General features: G+C 38.1%; 2 protein-coding genes across 4 annotated transcripts in view; both read right to left on the minus strand.

Annotated features, from left to right (window-relative positions):
- ATP5PF (ATP synthase peripheral stalk subunit F6) overlaps positions 1 to 18,230 on the minus strand; it is a 282,601-nt gene that overhangs the window by 130,592 nt on the left and 133,779 nt on the right. The window lies entirely within an intron of this gene.
- APP (amyloid beta precursor protein) overlaps positions 1 to 18,230 on the minus strand; it is a 181,890-nt gene that overhangs the window by 77,889 nt on the left and 85,771 nt on the right. For both annotated transcript variants that reach the window (XM_079299170.1, XM_079299169.1), the window contains exon 6: positions 4,584 to 4,786. In XM_079299170.1, coding sequence (XP_079155296.1) covers positions 4,584 to 4,786 — 203 coding nt within the window. The remainder of the gene's footprint in view (positions 1 to 4,583; positions 4,787 to 18,230) is intronic.

Here is an 18,230-nt window from a genome sequence, read left to right on the forward strand (position 1 = left end):
GAAAAAAATGTGCAATTAATTATTGTTTCAATATAATAAAATGATATCTTCTTTAGGGGAAGAGATTCTTGGTAATTTTTTCTGGGAGGATATATTTCAAATGAAGCTGCTCTCTACTGTCCAACTTTACATAAAATAACACTATTCCTGTGTTTAGTATTTCAGTACTTTTGCCCTCAACTCCAAAAGGTAATACTATATTGTGTCTCCATGAACTAGATCACCAGATTATAAAAAGAGATCTCCTCCAATTGCAACATATAATGAAGTGTTATATTATGGTGGAATAGCTGTGTTTTAAATTAAATTAAAAGCTTTAAATTTAAATTAAAAGCTATAAATGCAAATCCATTAGGTTAATTTTATCAGCTCTCGTTCATAAACTAGAGTAGATGATCACTCTTAATGAAGATCTCATAACAAAAAACCCCAGTGCATTTATCTTAATGTGTACTATTTATATAGCAACCAATCATGTTTTCTTGATATGAAATGCAATCACACATCATCCTTCTCCAAATAAAGCATACTGCATAGTTGAAGGCAAGAAGAAAAACAAGGAACTACTACTACAGTACAAGATGACAGATAACCTTCCAAAGAAGAAAAGTTGCCCTGGCAAGCTGTGGACACCTCAGGGGGCAAGGGGTTGGAACTGGGTGATATTTAAGATTCTTTCTAAATGAGGCCATTCTCTGATGCTATGAAAGTGGGGCAAAGCTATGGAGTGTAGAAAGAAACCAAACAATTAATGTAGCATACTGCTAATATTGTCCCAAAATTCCCAGCTGACACGTCTGGCAATCAGGGCTAATCTCTCTTGCTTTACAATATACAGTAGGAGTCACTGAATGGATTTTACATCCTTCAGTTAAAAATCTTCAGGAAAAAGCTCATGATGGATCAATGACACTAAGACCTACCACACCAACATCAGGCTGCTTTTCTCTTGCTAGGAAACCAGCACATGGTCTCTTACTTGTAACTCCAGACTGCAAATAGAGTTAAAATGTCACATGAAGCAGCACTGCTTAGTTTCCTAACTGCTTAAGAAATCCAGCTGAATTAGAGAAATCAAAAACAACTGATAAAGGGCAATATTACATTGCTGGAGGAGGCAGGTGAGGTTTATGCTGCAGATTCCCCCACATGTGCTGGCTGCTGTGCAGAGCAGCTGCCAAGTGTTTTGTGCCAAGCTGACCCTGTTGCTCTCCTCCACTGAGATCTGATTGACTATGATGTTGATGGGAAGCACTAAGCCAAAACTGCCTACTCTTTGTTGTATGCCAAGAGAGACTGATTTTCCTGTCACCTCCTGTGTCCTTCTGCTGTCCTGTGCAGAAGGACAGCAGAAACAAACCCCCAAACAACTGCACATGATGAGGGAAGCAGTACACTCCTGTTTGACTCCATCACATGCTGGAAAAATCATGGGGAACCTGGATCCTCAGGAGCAGCTCTGCAACACTCATTACACCATGGCAATGGTAGCAGAAATTAAACCACTCCCTTCCCTAAATCCTGGCCATCAGAGTCACTTCCCTCGCTTCACACAGAAAACAAAAATCACGAATTCAGTGCTAACATCTCCCCATGACCAAAGGTGGAAAATGTGCATTTCACACTAATTTCACCATCTGAACCCCTATAATCTCAGACTCAAAATCCTCTGGATTTAACATCTGAAGCCCAGCAAGAGTATATCTAAAACTTTAAACTGTGTCTGCTGCTGTATGCCATATGAATTGAGAGTAAAGATGATCTCTCACAAAAGGTAGGTAAGTGAATACTGGTAAACACTGGGCTATGGAAAGTTTATTCATTTTTTAAAATAAACACATAGAAATGTGGTTGCTACAGAAACTGCGTGAAAATACTATCCCCCTGCCAAAGGGCCTTTCTCATTCTCCAGGCAAGATTAATTTCCTTTTCACTGAAAATAAGTTTGTAAGTGGTTCTATTATTACTATTTTGGTCACAATTCATTAAAATATGCACAGAAATAAAACTGATTCTACAATAGCTCAAGTATCTTTAAAGCATAACACTGCATTTGTGCTTTTTAATTATTTATGGCTGATGGCAGCCATTCCACTGATTTGGCATAGAAATGGCTCAGTACCAGCCCACAATTAGATCCTTACTTATGGTTTTACAACAGTATTTGAAAAGCAACTCCTCTGAAACTGGATACACCCACTCTCTGTGTTCTTTAATGCCAAATACACAGCATTAGTTACAGCTACATAAAATTGGTTGTAAAGGGTTGTGAAGAGCATCCTAAGATGTTTTATGATTAGTCCTTGGGAAGGCACCCTGGAACAGAGCTCAGTCCACATGAACGAAGCTCTGACACTTCAATCCTTCTACAGAGGTTTTCAAGGTGTCTTCAGAGTAAAGAACACTTCTTAACACATATGTTCTCAACAAGGGCCCTCTGCCACTTTCATTTACAATGACACCGACAAACCTTTGTGTTTGCATCAGCAAGACACCACACAATTCCTATGCTGGATCTGCTGCCTGCACCACAAGGACAGGGAGCCTGCAGGAAGATTCCTCTTGTGGGTAGAGAGGGAAGCAAAAGCAGGGATCAAGGCTATGCCATTTGGACATTTTTACTTTAATAAATAAGCACTTTGCACAGTGAAGCTCTGTCAGGTACCACTTACTCTCCAGGAGAGTCCCTACAATATCTCTGCTCCAGGAAACCCAAAGGTTTGTTGGAGAACTGGGCTGAAAACTTGTACTGGTAACAGACTGTCCTCACCTCACTTGAACCAGGATATATTTCCCTCACAGTCACCCAAGATGGGAAATGTTAAGACTTGGGAAAAACAATATGCTACCATTTCATGATCAGCAAATATATACATTTTTAAAGGGCTTCTAAAAGGTTGCTTCAATAGCTTACCTCACCTTTAATATGTGATGTTTTATATTCAGGTGATTGCATGCTACTTTCCTGAAAGCTTTACATCTTAACCTCTTTGAAACATCACCCTCATTAAAGAAACATCCTCTACCAAATTTGTCCTCATTTCAACTCATCCAAAATCCCATTAAAGTCAAGTGTACCTTTTTTTTCTCCCCTTTTCAATATTCATTTACCAGTGAGAACAGGGCATTTTATCCCCTGGGGGTAAAAGCTCACGTATGGAAATACATCTAATTAATTTGAAGATATAAACTCCTCCAACACCCTCTTCACTGAAAAGGCTCTCCAACAACTGAGCAAAACACTCAACAGTTAAATAAGACAGAAACACATAAAACTGAGTTGCCAGCCTTAGGAAGTGATTTTCACAGCACTCTAGAGCTATAGACTGAACAGAAAAAACAGTAACTCTGCTTTTCCCAAAGCATCCCCTGGGCATGCTTCTGTACCCTGGTGTGATAAACTGCAGCCAGCACCCTCTGCTCTGACAAACACAACAAGGAAACAAGGCTCAAGAGGAAGGGACACTGCCACATGTAAAATGTGTGACCCCATTACCACTGGAGTCCCAAGAATAGCAGAGGCAGGGGATAAGGGAACCATGGGGAGAGGAAAGGAGGCAGGCCAGATGTTTTCTGCCTCATTTCACAACAGCCCCAATTTCTATCATTTTCCCTCTGCCTCCTGCATGTCACAACTACTTTCTTTTCAAATGTAGTCTTTAATCTAATTCCCTGCCACCATCTCCAGCATTTATCAGTAAAGATGTAAACACTGTAGAAGGACAGGGATCTATTTTACTTAGATCTTCACCACACTGAACTGTATTATTAAAATAGAAACATAAGGATAATTAATTCCAATATGCATTGCAGAAGAAATGAGGCATTTAAAAAAACTAAATTGCTATGCTAAACATGAACTAGTGTAAAATTCAAAGTTTAAAATACAGCCCTGTTAATAAATGATAAATGTAATGAAAATTAAATTTCAGAAATGAAGAGTTCTTTCTCACTCCATGTATTCTATTTTTTCTTATTTTTTTCTTCCCCACACAGTAAAACTCATTAGTTTAGGTTCATTTTTCTGCATAGTTATTTTAAATTCATCTAACTTTACCAAATTCCTAATTAGTGGAGAAACATAGCAAATAAGCATCTAACAGATTCACACAAAATGACTCATCACTGCTGTTAATATAAGAGACCAAATCAGCTCATGCTACCTCCTGCTTGGAACTGATCCTCCCTATCTTTCTCTAACTCATGTGCATGATAAACCATACACAATTTCCTGTCCTATTTGCTACATACAGCAGTAGAATTTTATTTAATGCTATTTTAAAATAAAACCAACCCTTCTGCTTACACACACACAACAAACATGCTTCAGGGACAGACAGTCCCTGCAGCATCTGTGTGCCAGAAAACCCAAAGGGCTGTGGCAGAACTAACTCCACAGAATATTGGTAAAGGGAAAGGGAAAGGCAAGGGGATTAAACACACAAATTACAGGAGCCAAAGCACAACAATACTGCAACTTTGGGTATTTTGCTGTTTGGAACATTTTTTTTTGTTGTAAAGGGCAAATATGCAAAGCAGCAGGATTATTTTTTCAGCCCCAAATCTGATGCTCATGAATTTACCTCTGACAACCTCTTCCACAGACTCTGTAGTTGTGGTGGTCGTGGTTGCAATACTGGTAGTTCTTTCAGTTGCCTCCTCATACTCTTCTCCTGTCTCTTCAATTTCATCATCATCATCGTCGTCATCATCATCAGCATCTTCATCCTCCACAACAGTTAGCTCCTCATCTTCCTCTGCTTGTTCTTCTACCGCCTTATCATCACTAAAAGAAGAAAATTATCATGTGTCAGCAACAAAATTACTTCAAGGTAACATGAGAAAACATTTTATTTGAAAACTCTGTAAGGAAAACATTTATCTGTTCCTCAATCTCCCTTGCCTTTAAACAGAAAAGAATCAGGAACTCTGGAACATCCCAAATAGTAAGAAATGCTACAGGAAATATCTAAAGAAAGGAAAAAAAAAAGGCAACATTACCATACCATACTTTGACAGTTGAATAATACTGTAAACATGCTCGCTCCATGATACCATCAACCAAGTTTGATTTTGAAAGAAGATCAAATTTTCACAAAATGCACTCAGTTGATGTGAAAGAAACAAGAAAGATCCTCAGCAACTTTCCCACCCCACTCAGGAGACAGCTTATCTAGAGGCTCCCTGTATGCCTTTCATAGAGGACTACCAAGTGTTGAACTCACCTCAATTACCAACTGCAGAGTTTTCCCCTCTGCTGTTACAAGTGCTATGTGAATGGAAAGGACATTCTACAGGACAACAGGAGGATATATTGACTAGCCATTGCATTTGCTGGGTCAATACCTCAAGAATCTTCTGGGATCATTCTTAGTTCTGAGTGATACAGACAACAGGTCAAAAAATATGTTTGGCTACTGCTACTGTTGCCTTTGAAATATTTCCTAAGCTTAGCATTCTATTGTGGCAAAGTATTTCTGAATTTCCACTTGAAATTTGCTACTAATGATAAATGATCTTTAAATGTTTAAACACACAGTGACTTTCTGTCACCTTCATGCACCAAGTGGGTGTGAAACTTCCTCATGGCATAACATATTCTTGAACAGCCTTCAAAGTGAACTTAACAACTTCTTCAACTCATTTCAGAGCTCAAGCCTTTAATATTTCATTTTATATTATGTTGCCTACTACAACTTTGAAAGTGAACTCAAAACAGAAGACAGCATGATTCCTTTTTAAAAGGGCATTAAGAAGTTAAAACATGTTGATAAAATTTTCGTAGGCCACAAACCTGACTCTACCAGGAGCAAGTTAAGCCTCTATACAAGCAAGAATGATTTCCCTGTTCCCTTCTCCCTAGAATACCTGGCCTCCAGCAATACAAGAGAGACTTCAAATAATACTGAAGCTTTCCACTGGGGGAAATCCAGGTATGTTTTATGAACAGATGTGGTTAAAGCCACCTTGCAGAAGAGTTTGCATAAAAGATGACTGGTTTCCATTTACACATGAGAAAAAATTAAAAAGGGGCACAACCCATTTGGTTCTTCTCTAAATTCTTCTTGATTTCTAAAACCTGGCTTGGAAATTTCACCATCTCCACTGTACCATTCTCCCTGAAAAACTAATTTAATTATGTCTGAAATTTCCAACTTCACTTTAAATAACTCCTTTCTTAACAATGTCTTCTGCCCTTTTTTTTTTTTTTTTGGGTCAGGTATTTTTCCTTTTTGCAAGCATGAAATAAACACTGTACATATACCATCACTTCTGAACTGCAAGAATAAAATGGATTTGTCAAGTCCAGTATCTGCAGGTGATGTCCAAGTTAAGGGGTTTCCAGTGTTGGCTCACTATGGACATTTAAACCAGGCATGCTGAGTATAAGACATCCAAAGTTTGATCAAGAGTATCAGATGCCACATGGCTGTAAACACTAAAGAAAGATGTTCTCTTTCTCTCATCTAAGATACAAGCACAACATGTTTCTAAAAATATACAAATTCTTTTTCCTCTTCCTTTCTCGTGAATGATCACTTTCAGATACTGGCACACTCATAGTGTTATAAAAGGACAACCCAGTGAAACAACAAAGGAAAGTCAGTCACATGGAAAGCACTTCAAAAATAACTTGCATGCATGCATCCAATATCCATCTTTTTTTAACTACACAAAAGCAATCAACTCAGCTCTGACAGTCCACAGCATTTTACTATGAAATTCTCATTATGAAGGCCAAGCTTTTGTTTTTTTAATTTTTCTTTTAATTATTATTATCTTTTTATTATTTTTAGGGGGCATGATGGTGAAAAGCACCATGAAAAAGGGCAGTGGCTGGCTTTGCCTGCCATTACAGTGGGCTCTGGCTCCCTTTCCAGCTACTTATCAAAAGCAAATGCTTAAGGAATAGCCCTCACCTGCCTCCTCATTATTACTTGCTGCTAGCTGAAAAACTAGAAATCTGAGAATGCAAAACAAGAGCCATTAGTGGTGGGAGACTACATCAGTGTATGGGATCAGGCTCTTGAATATATTCTAAAAAACTTGCACAGAAATGTACAATATTACTAAAACATTCTTGACAGTTTTAATTGCTCCTAGAAAAATCCTATTTTTGCTAGCTATTCCACAAGGCTCAGCCACAAAGGTCATATTACACAGAATTATGTTTTATTCCATGTTTTATGAAAAAGTAACAATGGAAATAGAAGTGGGTTGACATCGGATTTAGATTTATGAAAATGAAAGTTATTTTTTCATATTTCTAGTATTATAAAGGTACCACATTGTGCAAGAAACATGACGAAATACACTTAGGTGTTTTTCCGTGGATTTAATCACTGTTTTCACCCTGGCTCCTCTTCAAAAAGAATGCATGTGAGAGGAATGACAGAGAAAAACAGGGAGGGGAATGAACATCCACAACATCTGGAATTACAGCATGAACCTTTCAAATGGGGACAAATCCCTCCCTGCTGCAGAGCTGTTTCTCCCCACCATGCAGAATTCTCTGAATCCATTTGCATTTCTCAATTAGCAGCACCCCAGTGCTGTTTCCCGCACAGCACATCTGCCTCTGTACACCTTTTGCCACAATAATCAGTTTAAATCCACTGTTTGAGTAAACATTTACTGCCAAGTTAATGTGGATACCAGTATTTTTCTCCGAAATCTTGGATTTTATTGCATGTATATAGCAGGTGTGCTTGCTTCCTGGTATTATCATTATATTTTATGTTCTTCTGTAAACAAGCATGACTCAGTCTTGTTTCTACTGGAAGAACAGCACTTTGACAGTTTTTTCTGCCTATTTCCTTAATATCATCCCAGCCAAGGTTTTATTGGCACCACAACTGTAGTGTCTCATTTACAGGAATTTGTTGACATTTCACCTTAGTTTACTGGTGCCACTGACAGGATTTTTCAAAGGCGGCTCAAAAAAATTACTTGATGCACTGAAATATTTGCATATTTGTAAAGCCATTCAGCCATTGTCTGAATTTAACAGTTCAGCAGTAAACTACAGAGGGAAATTTTTAGGCTTGATAAGGCCATGAATATACCTGCAATCCCTGCCAACATCTCAATCTCCTGTCTGTGGGGACTCATGGCAAGGAGGGCCAGCACTTCTCTTTCATATGGACACAAAGGCCATCATGGTTTTGAACCTTCTGCTACACCCTCCTCACACATGGGATTTTAAGATCCATTTCCCCCATCATGTGACTGATGTTCCACTCAAGTCCAAGTTGCACAATGGGTCATTAGTTCAAATCATCCCCAGTTCTATGAAAGAAGGTATTTGAAGTTTGATGGTTTCAGTAAACACACTGGATCTCCAGGCAGCCTTAAGTCTCAATCAGTTCCTTCCTAACTCAAACAGGAACATACTGACCACTCTGCTGGGGATATTTCTGGTCTTAAAATGCAAACCCCTGTCCAGCTCCTGCTAGGAGGAATTTAAGCACATAGTTACAAGCAGTGTTTAAACCACAGACCTGTAAACGTGCATCTAGTAACCTCCTTTTCCCAATCTGTCACTGCAGTAAGAACTGGCACCAATGTATTATTTATTCCTTTCACTCAGAAACCTGCATTGTTGTTATTTCAGGAAGGGAAAACTGAAGGAAAGGTAAATAAAGTGAAGAAAAACCAACTATGTTACTTCTTGCTGTTCAAGAAATAAGAAACATTAGTAAATGAAAGGGTTTTTTTTCTGTATTCCAATAACCTGCAAGAGTGACAAAGACAGAAAACAGATGACAAGAACAATGAGTTTTCCCTTCTAATGTTGTTTCAGAAATAATGCACTGCACAGCATGAGCTACATTTTAAGAAGTTAAGTCTCTGCAGCTAACTTCATGCAAAACTTTCAGTTTAGGATAGCAAATTACTATGGACTAATTACTGGTATTGGGAAGTGTTTCCTGCTTGTCTGCAATGAACACTCATCCATTTGGATGGAATTTTACAAGGATTTTGCTAAATAGCTTGAACAAAAACATATACTCCATCAGTGGGTGGAAGAAAGAATGCAGACGTGTTTAAGACAGGTGTTTTATATCAGGAAAGATGAGCACCCACTACACTTTGCAACTGTATTTTATTGCAGACAGAGACCATCTATCCTGACTGTGGTTTTTACCAGCCACCAACCCTGAGTCAATAGCTGGGGGAAAGCTAATTCCAGGAGAGGAAATAGCAGCAGCAATAAGCTGTTGCCTGGGCAAAGAGGGCAAGGCCAGTGTTGGTTTCAGACAGCTGTGGGAATTACACAGGAGAAGCTCTTTCAGTCTAACAGGCTGAGCTGACGGTAATTTATGCATCCACATCCTTTACCACTGCAGGTACCATTATCCCAGTTTCCAGCATCTTTTGCTTTAGCTTTCCAAAAGCACAAAACCCCACCCCCTCCACAGCTCCTCCAAATGAACTCCAGGATTGCTGGGAGGAAACAGGATTGTCAAGGATTCTACCCAGGGTTTAGCTTTGCTCCATCTAAAGAACAATGGTGAGCACAGATAAGTATTTATCCTTGTGTATAGGAAAGATCCAGACCACCAAGTTCTCCAGCTGTGGGAGAAGAAACAGATCCAATAGTGGACTTCTACATGCCTTAAGAAAAAACATAAAACAGAAAGCAAATTACAAGAGTAAGACATATGCTTGGAATCCAGGAAAGAAGATGAGTGCATTTGAGATGGCTTAATTACCAGTCTTTTGATTAAAAGAAAATCAGAAAGCTAACAGGGAAAGAAACCAAGAACCTCCCTCAATAAACCTGCACATCTGAGGCCTGGGCATTTTTTACCCAACATATTCCCAAACTCTGCATTCTAGAAAAATATCTTCTGAACAAAAATCTCAAAGGACAAGATTTCTCAGAAATCAACTTTGATGCCACCACCAGACTCTGAATGGTGTCACTAACTAAACATTTGAGGCAGAACAGTAACTACTAAAATCTAAAAACAAATTGAATGATGCACTTTGGCACATGAGCACTTTTTCCACTGTACTTTGTTACTTGACTTTGGCACACAAGCTGACTGCAATATTGAGTATAGTAACTATGTGATACACAGAGTCCAGGTAGCAGATTTAAACAACACTTACCAAAGTAGTTCTGCATGGACTAGAGAGAGGAAAGGAAGTCAAAGACAAGTATGAAATGGAGATTTCAATATTCACCTTTAAAGTCTGTGAGTAAGGGATTTAACAAGACATCTGGTTTTTTGAAGCATCAGGAAGGCAGGAATAGAAAGCACTGCAGTTGTGAGATTAGGAACAGAGCCAGAAAAGAAAAGGGTCATGCCAGATGTCTGGTCTGTGATTTTTTATAATGGCTTATTGGTATCAAAGTCTGGAAAATTATAGAATTGACAGTCTGACCCACAGCAATGTTTCTGGTCTGCCTGTTAAGTCACCACAAAAGCAAATAATGCTCAGGAAGTGCCCTGGTTATTTTCATTAGGTTGGGGCTATATACCAGGTTAGGAAATTTGGTATCTCACATGAAGAAGAAATAATATCACATTTGGACATATAAACATCTCTTCTGATGCTTCCAGACTTCAAAAAATTCAGATGGGCACCTTCCATTGCAAGTTGGGATAGAAAATTCATATTCATAGCATTTTTCAGACATTCATGTTGTCACTTCTAATAATTTTCCATTCTGTTTTCCTTTACTGAAGAGGTTGCAATTAATCTTTATTTTCACAATTCCTAATTTAAAAAATCAAGTAAGTCATTTCAAAGGCCATTTCTGAGTTCTTAGACAAAACAACTGAATTTTGTGCTTCAGACTCTCCCTCCTTTTATTGTAACTAAGCTTTTATATAAAAACAATACCAAAATATGTGCCAAATTTAATCTTGCCATTAAATTTGTAAAAAATGAGAAAAGTTGCAATAAGAATCTTTCAATCCAATTTTTAAATAGAACACTTATACAAACCAAACACAGATTCCTTGCCCTACTTCCTCCAAGAGATACATTTACCCTTTCCCCCTACAATTAAATAACATCTTTTATACCATTAGAAATTTCTTCTCATAGCTGACTTGCTTAAAAAGCCACATATACAAGTTAGCATTTGATATCACAGAAGGTACCTGTTTACTGATAGGCAAGAAAACTTTCAAAACTGAAGTAGCTTTCTCTCTGAAACAAAGCCTTTGCTGGTGTTACTACTCTGACAGCTCTTTTCAGAAGATGAACAATTCAGCAGGAAGTGTGTAATTTTTAGAGAACAGAATAATAATGTAATTAACCCATTTGTTTTCTTGCTTTATTTTTGTTGCAGAGAAACTTAGAAACTAGAAAATTAGACCCACAAACATACAAAATCATGCTTTGTGAGCCTGATGACAATGAATAAATATGTTCAAAATCCTGACAGCAGAAATGCATTAAGAGTGAATGTGATGGAAGAGGGCGGAGGGAAGATCATCTACACAGCTCTGTTTGAGAATCAGCAGAAAAATCCAGATCTGTTTACAACATATTTATTTCCACAAAACTTCTGCTGTACTCAGAATGAAATATTCAGAGTTTCTTTGTTCAGCATGCTGTCCTACTGATTATCCAGGGCAGACAGTGTGACATCTGTACCAAACCAATTACTTGCCCTGCTTGTGGAATTCATCATCTTGCTATTCTCACACAAGGACAACGGGAAAACTTGAAGAATAACTTGGTTCAACAACTGAGAAAAAAACTCTGAACAAAACAAAATCACCAAAAAACCCCAAAAACCAGAAGCATGCAATAATTCTGGATGTTCAATTAAAGACACTGCATAACATTTTTTCATCTTAAACTTCTTAAACACGGTTGCCACCAGCAGCAGCTACAGGAGGCTGGGACTTCTGCAGAGTAGATAATCTCCACTCACACAGCCAGAAGGAAAATGGGCACCTTTCATCTTAAATTTTTTATGGTAGCCATAGCATGCCAAGCCTGGCAAAAGATCTAGCAGAAACGAGCAGACCCAGTTCTCCAGGTCATCATTTTACTGTTTAATCCTTTTCTTCTTCTCTCAGGTCAGAATTTCAGTGTAATTTTTTCCATCAGCAGTGATCAAACTAGAGAAGCCATGCAAAGGAAGGGTTTCTCATCATCTGATCAAGCTGAAACATTTGCATTCAAGATTAGAATGCAATGGTTTTTTCCTGCTGGGTAAAAAACAACCTAGATGGTTTTGGTGTTTCACCCATGTGTCCCAAGTGTGTAGCCTTTGTTAGAAGGCAAAAAGGAAACAGTACTACAGAAGATCCTTTACTCCACTGTGCTAATAAAGTACAGCTTTAGTGGAATTATGAAATTCCTACAAATCACCCCAATGCCAAGCTCTTACTTCTAGTACAGACTATAAGTGTCTCTGAAAGGAAAAGCAGAGCAGGAACTGCAGGATAACTTTATGAGGGTGTATCATACTATGCATCCTCCAGCACATAGTCATGCTGGTGCTACAATATGTGTCAAAATCACCAGGTTTGAATTTCCCATTTCCCATTCCTTCATGCATTATAAATAACAGAGCTCTAGAAATTGGGCAGTATCTATCACAATGTCACAAGAACTTCTGAGAACCTCTCACAGATCTATTAGAAGGGCTTCTTAAGCTGATTACTACATGAACCTTCATCAACATTTCAGTCATCGCCAGTCATTTTAAGCGACAACTTAAAATTTTTGCTTATAAAATTTTCTGGTACTTAAGGAAAACCTGGCAGCTGATGGCTCTCTCTTGTGAGGTCAAAAACATGTAACCATTCTCTGCAAATAATCCTCCTACCAAATGTGCAATTTTGTTGCCTCCTCAAACAAACTCAACATTCACTGAAGTCATTTAGGTAGCCTGCACAGCTACAACTGTTTTCATCAAGGGTCAGGAAAGCTCGATTATCTTCTACTCATCATTTCCTCAATTAGATTCATTCTCTCATCCCAGAGCCTCATCCATCACTTCAGTAAATGCTTTATTCTGAAATGATGATTGTATTTGCCAGCTCAGCATCACTGCTATTATCTTTTAAAGCAGTGTGCTGCCTTATATATTTTCTTGTCCTAAGAAGAAATCCAGCACATACAAGTCTTGTGAGTCATTACTGTTCTGGTGTTTCTCTGCTTTCAGAATTTTAACAACCTCACCTCCAAGACAAAAAGTTTAACAATTGTTATTAAAATGTGTATAATGAGGTGGCTGAATATTAAGTAACAGCCAACACAAGTGACAAACCCAATTAATATAAGAATGTGAGACACAGACTATGCTAATAGGATACCAAGTATGCAAATAGGACAAAATACTTCTAGAATTTTTCAACATAACCAGCAAAACTGTGCAATTATACCGTATATTATACGACTCAGAGATGCCTTAGTTTAATTTATAAATACAGTGATTGAGTTTCATCAATAAGAAATTTATACAAACACAAAGTTTTTAGAGACACTCTACCATTAATAAATAGATCTGTTTAAAACAGATATAAAAGTACTTCAGTTTCTAACAGTTGTACCCAAAAATCAAGATGATGTAAACTTCTGACCAATTAGGTGAAATATATTTGCAAAACACATTCCACACTATCTCCCTAAATTAATTATTTCTCTGAAATAGCAATTTAGTGGTGGACAACACTTGTACTACAGAATCCATCTATCTCAATAATTGGTGTTAACCTCTACTCACGGAAAACTTCAGGAAGGAGGGAAGAAAAAGCAAGAACAACAAAGCAAGTTTCTAATTCCTAATGTTCATTTTAGGGCACTGACTCCCAATTAGGAACAATTTGCATTAGGACAGCTGATGAGAACACTGCCTCTGGCTGCACCTCCTCCTGCTTCTGTGTCACAGCCAACTGAGCTCTCTGTCAAGCAGATCCTGAATCACTGCAACAGCCACAAGGCTCAGTTTTCCTTAAATTTTCAGGGCTATGAACAGCCTACAGATCAGTCTGCACAGTATGGAAAAAGGGAAATATTTTAATGCATCCAAATGCAAGCAATTTCCTTCTTGTAAGGCAGAACCTGCAGTACAGACCCTTTGTCCAGCCTCACATCTGGTTCAGATTCACCAGCTCAAGTGTAAAGAAGTAGGGGTTTTTTTCATGTTATGCTTTTTGAAAGAATCATTTAGGATATTCCCACTGGAATTTTAGGAATCAGCTTTCCAATTTAATGAAAAAACTTAGATCATTAAGAACTCATGTTTTATCATGAGTGGCAAGATGGCTTGAAAACAGGTGAACACACTAGAGACACAATTTTTGCTTTCCTGAAGTGACAATGTTCCCAATGAAAAATTTAGCCTCAACCCCTTTCTTTTTCCTTGATCAATAATACTATCAGCGTTAGTACTGCAAAATTTTCAAAAAGAAAGACAAAGCAGCTATGGAACACTCTATTGCACAAGAAAATATAGAGAATACAGAGAATGTATTCTCTCTCTTACAGAGAATGGTTGAAGGATGTCTCAGTTTAAAGACAAGTTTAGGAGAAACACTCTGGAATGAGTATTTCAATTTAAAAAAGGGTTCCAACAATCCCTTTCTTCCAATAAGAAATGAATACTGGTGGATGAAAGTGAAAAAAAAAACCTCGAATGTTTATGGACAGAGTGCCCACACAGCATAGGGAAAAAAGGTGAACAAATACTAGATATTAAACTGTCAGACCTTACAACACCTCCTACCCCCACTTCAGAACAAAAAAAACCAAAAATGACAGGGAAAGGGAAAAAACCCACCACAATGGTCAGAAACACAGTGGGGGGAACAAATGGCAGCAGCTCCTGTCTTAAGGAAAAGAAAAAAAAACCCAGAAACAACAAACAAGATGTTCATGCAGCAGCTTGGGCAAACAGATGGGAAGCTGGTGAATCTCTGATGTTGGTCCTCTGTTCACAGCAGATGAAGCTGTGGATTAGTTGTTCTTTCTTTTGCTGGCTTGGCATTTCTGAGGTCTGGGGTCAAAAGGCAGTGGCCCCTTGCCTTCCTGCCCATCCCAGCTGATTCTTCTCCAGTCAATTGTTCTCTCTGATATCAGACCAAATCCAAACCATCCAATTCACTTGGACAAAAAAGCTGCCAAAGGATTGCAGCTGCAGTCTCTCCAAGGCCAGGGAAAGGGAAAAAACCAAACTCCTTCTTGCCTAAGCTAACAAAAAACTAAGCTGGCTAAGCAGAAAAAGAGAACACTGTCCACACAGCACCAGGGACACCTGACTCTGAATGAGCCCGTGCAAGAGCCCCAAGGTTCCCATCCCCTCCTACCTGCATCCACCTTAAGCTACAGTAACCATTTTTTGGGCACAGAGCAGACAATAAGAGAATACACTAATCATCATAAAATCACCCCAAGACATTGAAGCTGAGAGGGTTCAGCCTAGAGAAAAGGATGCCTGGGGAAAATTACTTTGTCTCTCTACCTGAAAAGAGAAAAGTGCCTGCAGCTGAGAAGGGTTACTGGGTTTGTGGATCTGTTTGTTGTTAATGGTATAGCTGTTATTGTTTATTGTGCTTTATTATACATACTAGTAAAGAACTGTTATTCCAACTCTACTATATTTGCCTGAGAGCCCCCTTAATTTCAAAATTACAGTAATTCAGAGAAAAGGGGTTTACATTTTCCATTCCAAGGGAGGCTCCTGCCTTCCCTAGCAGACTCCTGTCTTTCAAACCAAGACAACAGAGAAAACCTGGAAGTGGTTTCCAGCTTGGCTGTCACTCCTAAAGATGTTCAGCTCTGGACATCAAGGACAGCCAAGCCTCCAGCCAGCTCCCACACACAGCAGGAGGCCACCAGGCTGTGCTGAGCCACAAGGGCAGCCAGAGCTGGCAGGACAATTGGCTGAGCTATAGCTATGCAGGGACAGCTCTGCATAATTCTGAAAGTCAGCACCTACATCTGACTGTCCCTCAGACAGACTTCAAGGTAAATTTTAATTAAAGGTGTGGACAGCAACAAGGAACTGCACTGTTTAAAAATGCTCGTGACCTCTTTGTCAGAGGCACAGACTATTTCAGGATGAGCATGGCAAGACAATTTCAAAAGCACATGTGGGTCCTGCCTCTTGGCCTCATTAATAAAACAGGCATATATATCACCAAAATACACCCTCCCACCTTCCTCCAAGTACTGCCAACAAGCCACACCAGCAGCAAGTCACATCCCTTTACATGCAGACCCAGGTGGTGGTCAGATATTGGGTAGGAAGGACACCCAACTCTAAGGCACAGCAGCCCAAGCTGCCTCCACATGCCCTCCAACAGTGTGGCTACAACATGCAGCTGAGCTTTTCTTCCACCTGCAGAGAAGAAAATATCCTTGACAAAGCAAAAAATTAAATACAGTGCCTTAGGGACAACTGTGGGGGGTAAAACACAACAGTCTGAAAAAAGGCATCTATTAACTGGATGGCTGCAATGTGCTTTCCTCTACACATTCAGAACCATAAATACAAATATTTTTAAAATTTAGATCTGAAAGCTTGAGATTACTTTATATCTCAAAATAGATCACCTATACTTGTTGGATTCTGCTCTGCCATGGGTTTGTTATTTCAAGAATATAATAATCTACTTTTCAGTTTGTCACCTCCACCTCAAACACGTCACCTTCACTTTGACTTGGGCACCCACCTAAGGTGACAAAGGGAAGTAAGCACTTCAAACAGAGGTGCTTTTACAACAGAGAATATTGGCAATTTAGCATTAGAAAAGTTTTCTCCTGCCTTACATTTCCTTTCTCCCTCAAAATCAGTTTAGGACTAAGGCACTTATGTATTGATAGCCACAAACATAAGCTCAGATATGAATAAATACACACACACAGACAAAATTTGAATTACCACATACTGCTGTGTAAGAATTTTTAAATATATACATATATATTACACATATGTAATTATATCTGAATATTATATATGTACATTATAAAATATATATGTATATTTTATATATACATATATGTAACTAAAGTTCAAGAGTATTTCTGGCTCCAATACACACAGCTTAAATGTACTCAGCTTAAGAAGCAGCAAGAAATAAAAGTGAGTCAGTCTAAAAGAACTATCAATTCTTTGGCTCTTCATCTGCAGATGGAGGACAAGTGCCCCACAGAAGGATCTTTCATTTTCCTTTTGCAAGCACTTCTGTGGGATGGGAGGGTTAAAAAATAAATCAGTATTTGCTTGGAATTTCAGAAATGGATTGAAATGAAATTACAGCTCCCATTCCTAGAGAATACAAAATTTATGAGTTATTCTTGAACTCATCTCTTCAGATATTAAACTGCCTTATGAGGACAAAAATGAACTACAACAGAAAATTAAATGTTCAATGACAAACACAAAAAAGACAGAAATAAAGCAGATATCTGTCTTATAAACTGAAGTATGTACCCCTGTGAGCTCTTTTGTTTAAAATAATTTGGCATCTTTGATCTCATATGTATAAGACATGTAGGTGTATATATAATAAATGTTAATGTTATATATGTTATAATGTTATATGTCATAGTAGATGAATAGATTTATCTTGCACGTATATATATTAATATAATGGAAAAAAAAACCATTTCAATTAGAACAAGGTCTGCACTCATTTCTTAGAATGAGAGAACATTTAAACACTTAATCAAAATCTAAATTAAATATACAGAAATGACACAGCAACAGTCCAAAGGCAAGGTTTTTCAAATCCTACTGAAAGGGTTATAAAACAGTGACACTGACAAATGTTAACAGTAAAAATTAAAAGAACATCCAAAAATATCAATATGTTGATAGATATCAAAAGTTATTTGATATAGGTTTTGCATCAAACAGTTTGACCATTCACTCCTGTTTATGACAGAAAATTGGAGATCTTTTTCCCATGGGGAAGTATTTATTTTAAACTTATTCCATTATTCACAAAGGACTCTACCTTGCAACACTTACTAATGGTTTGTCAGGAAAGATCCAGTTGCCCACCATGATAGAGGTTCTAATTATTCTAGGTCTTAATGCCACCTCATTGCATCAAATTACAGCAATTCAGTCTCTGTCCTTCATCTCTGCACTGCTCTTCAAATTGTTTCCATCTAGATTAACAAGTCAGACTTATTAACTTCCTGAATTATTCACATAATTTGATCCACATTTATTTTCTGGGTACTCCTTGAAGCCACTTGCAATCAGCCCCAAGTCTAAGATTTTGTGCATTATTTGTACA

The sequence above is a fragment of the Erithacus rubecula genome (assembly GCF_903797595.1).
Source record: "Erithacus rubecula genome assembly, chromosome: 1".
Classification (NCBI taxonomy): Eukaryota; Metazoa; Chordata; class Aves; order Passeriformes; family Muscicapidae; genus Erithacus; species Erithacus rubecula.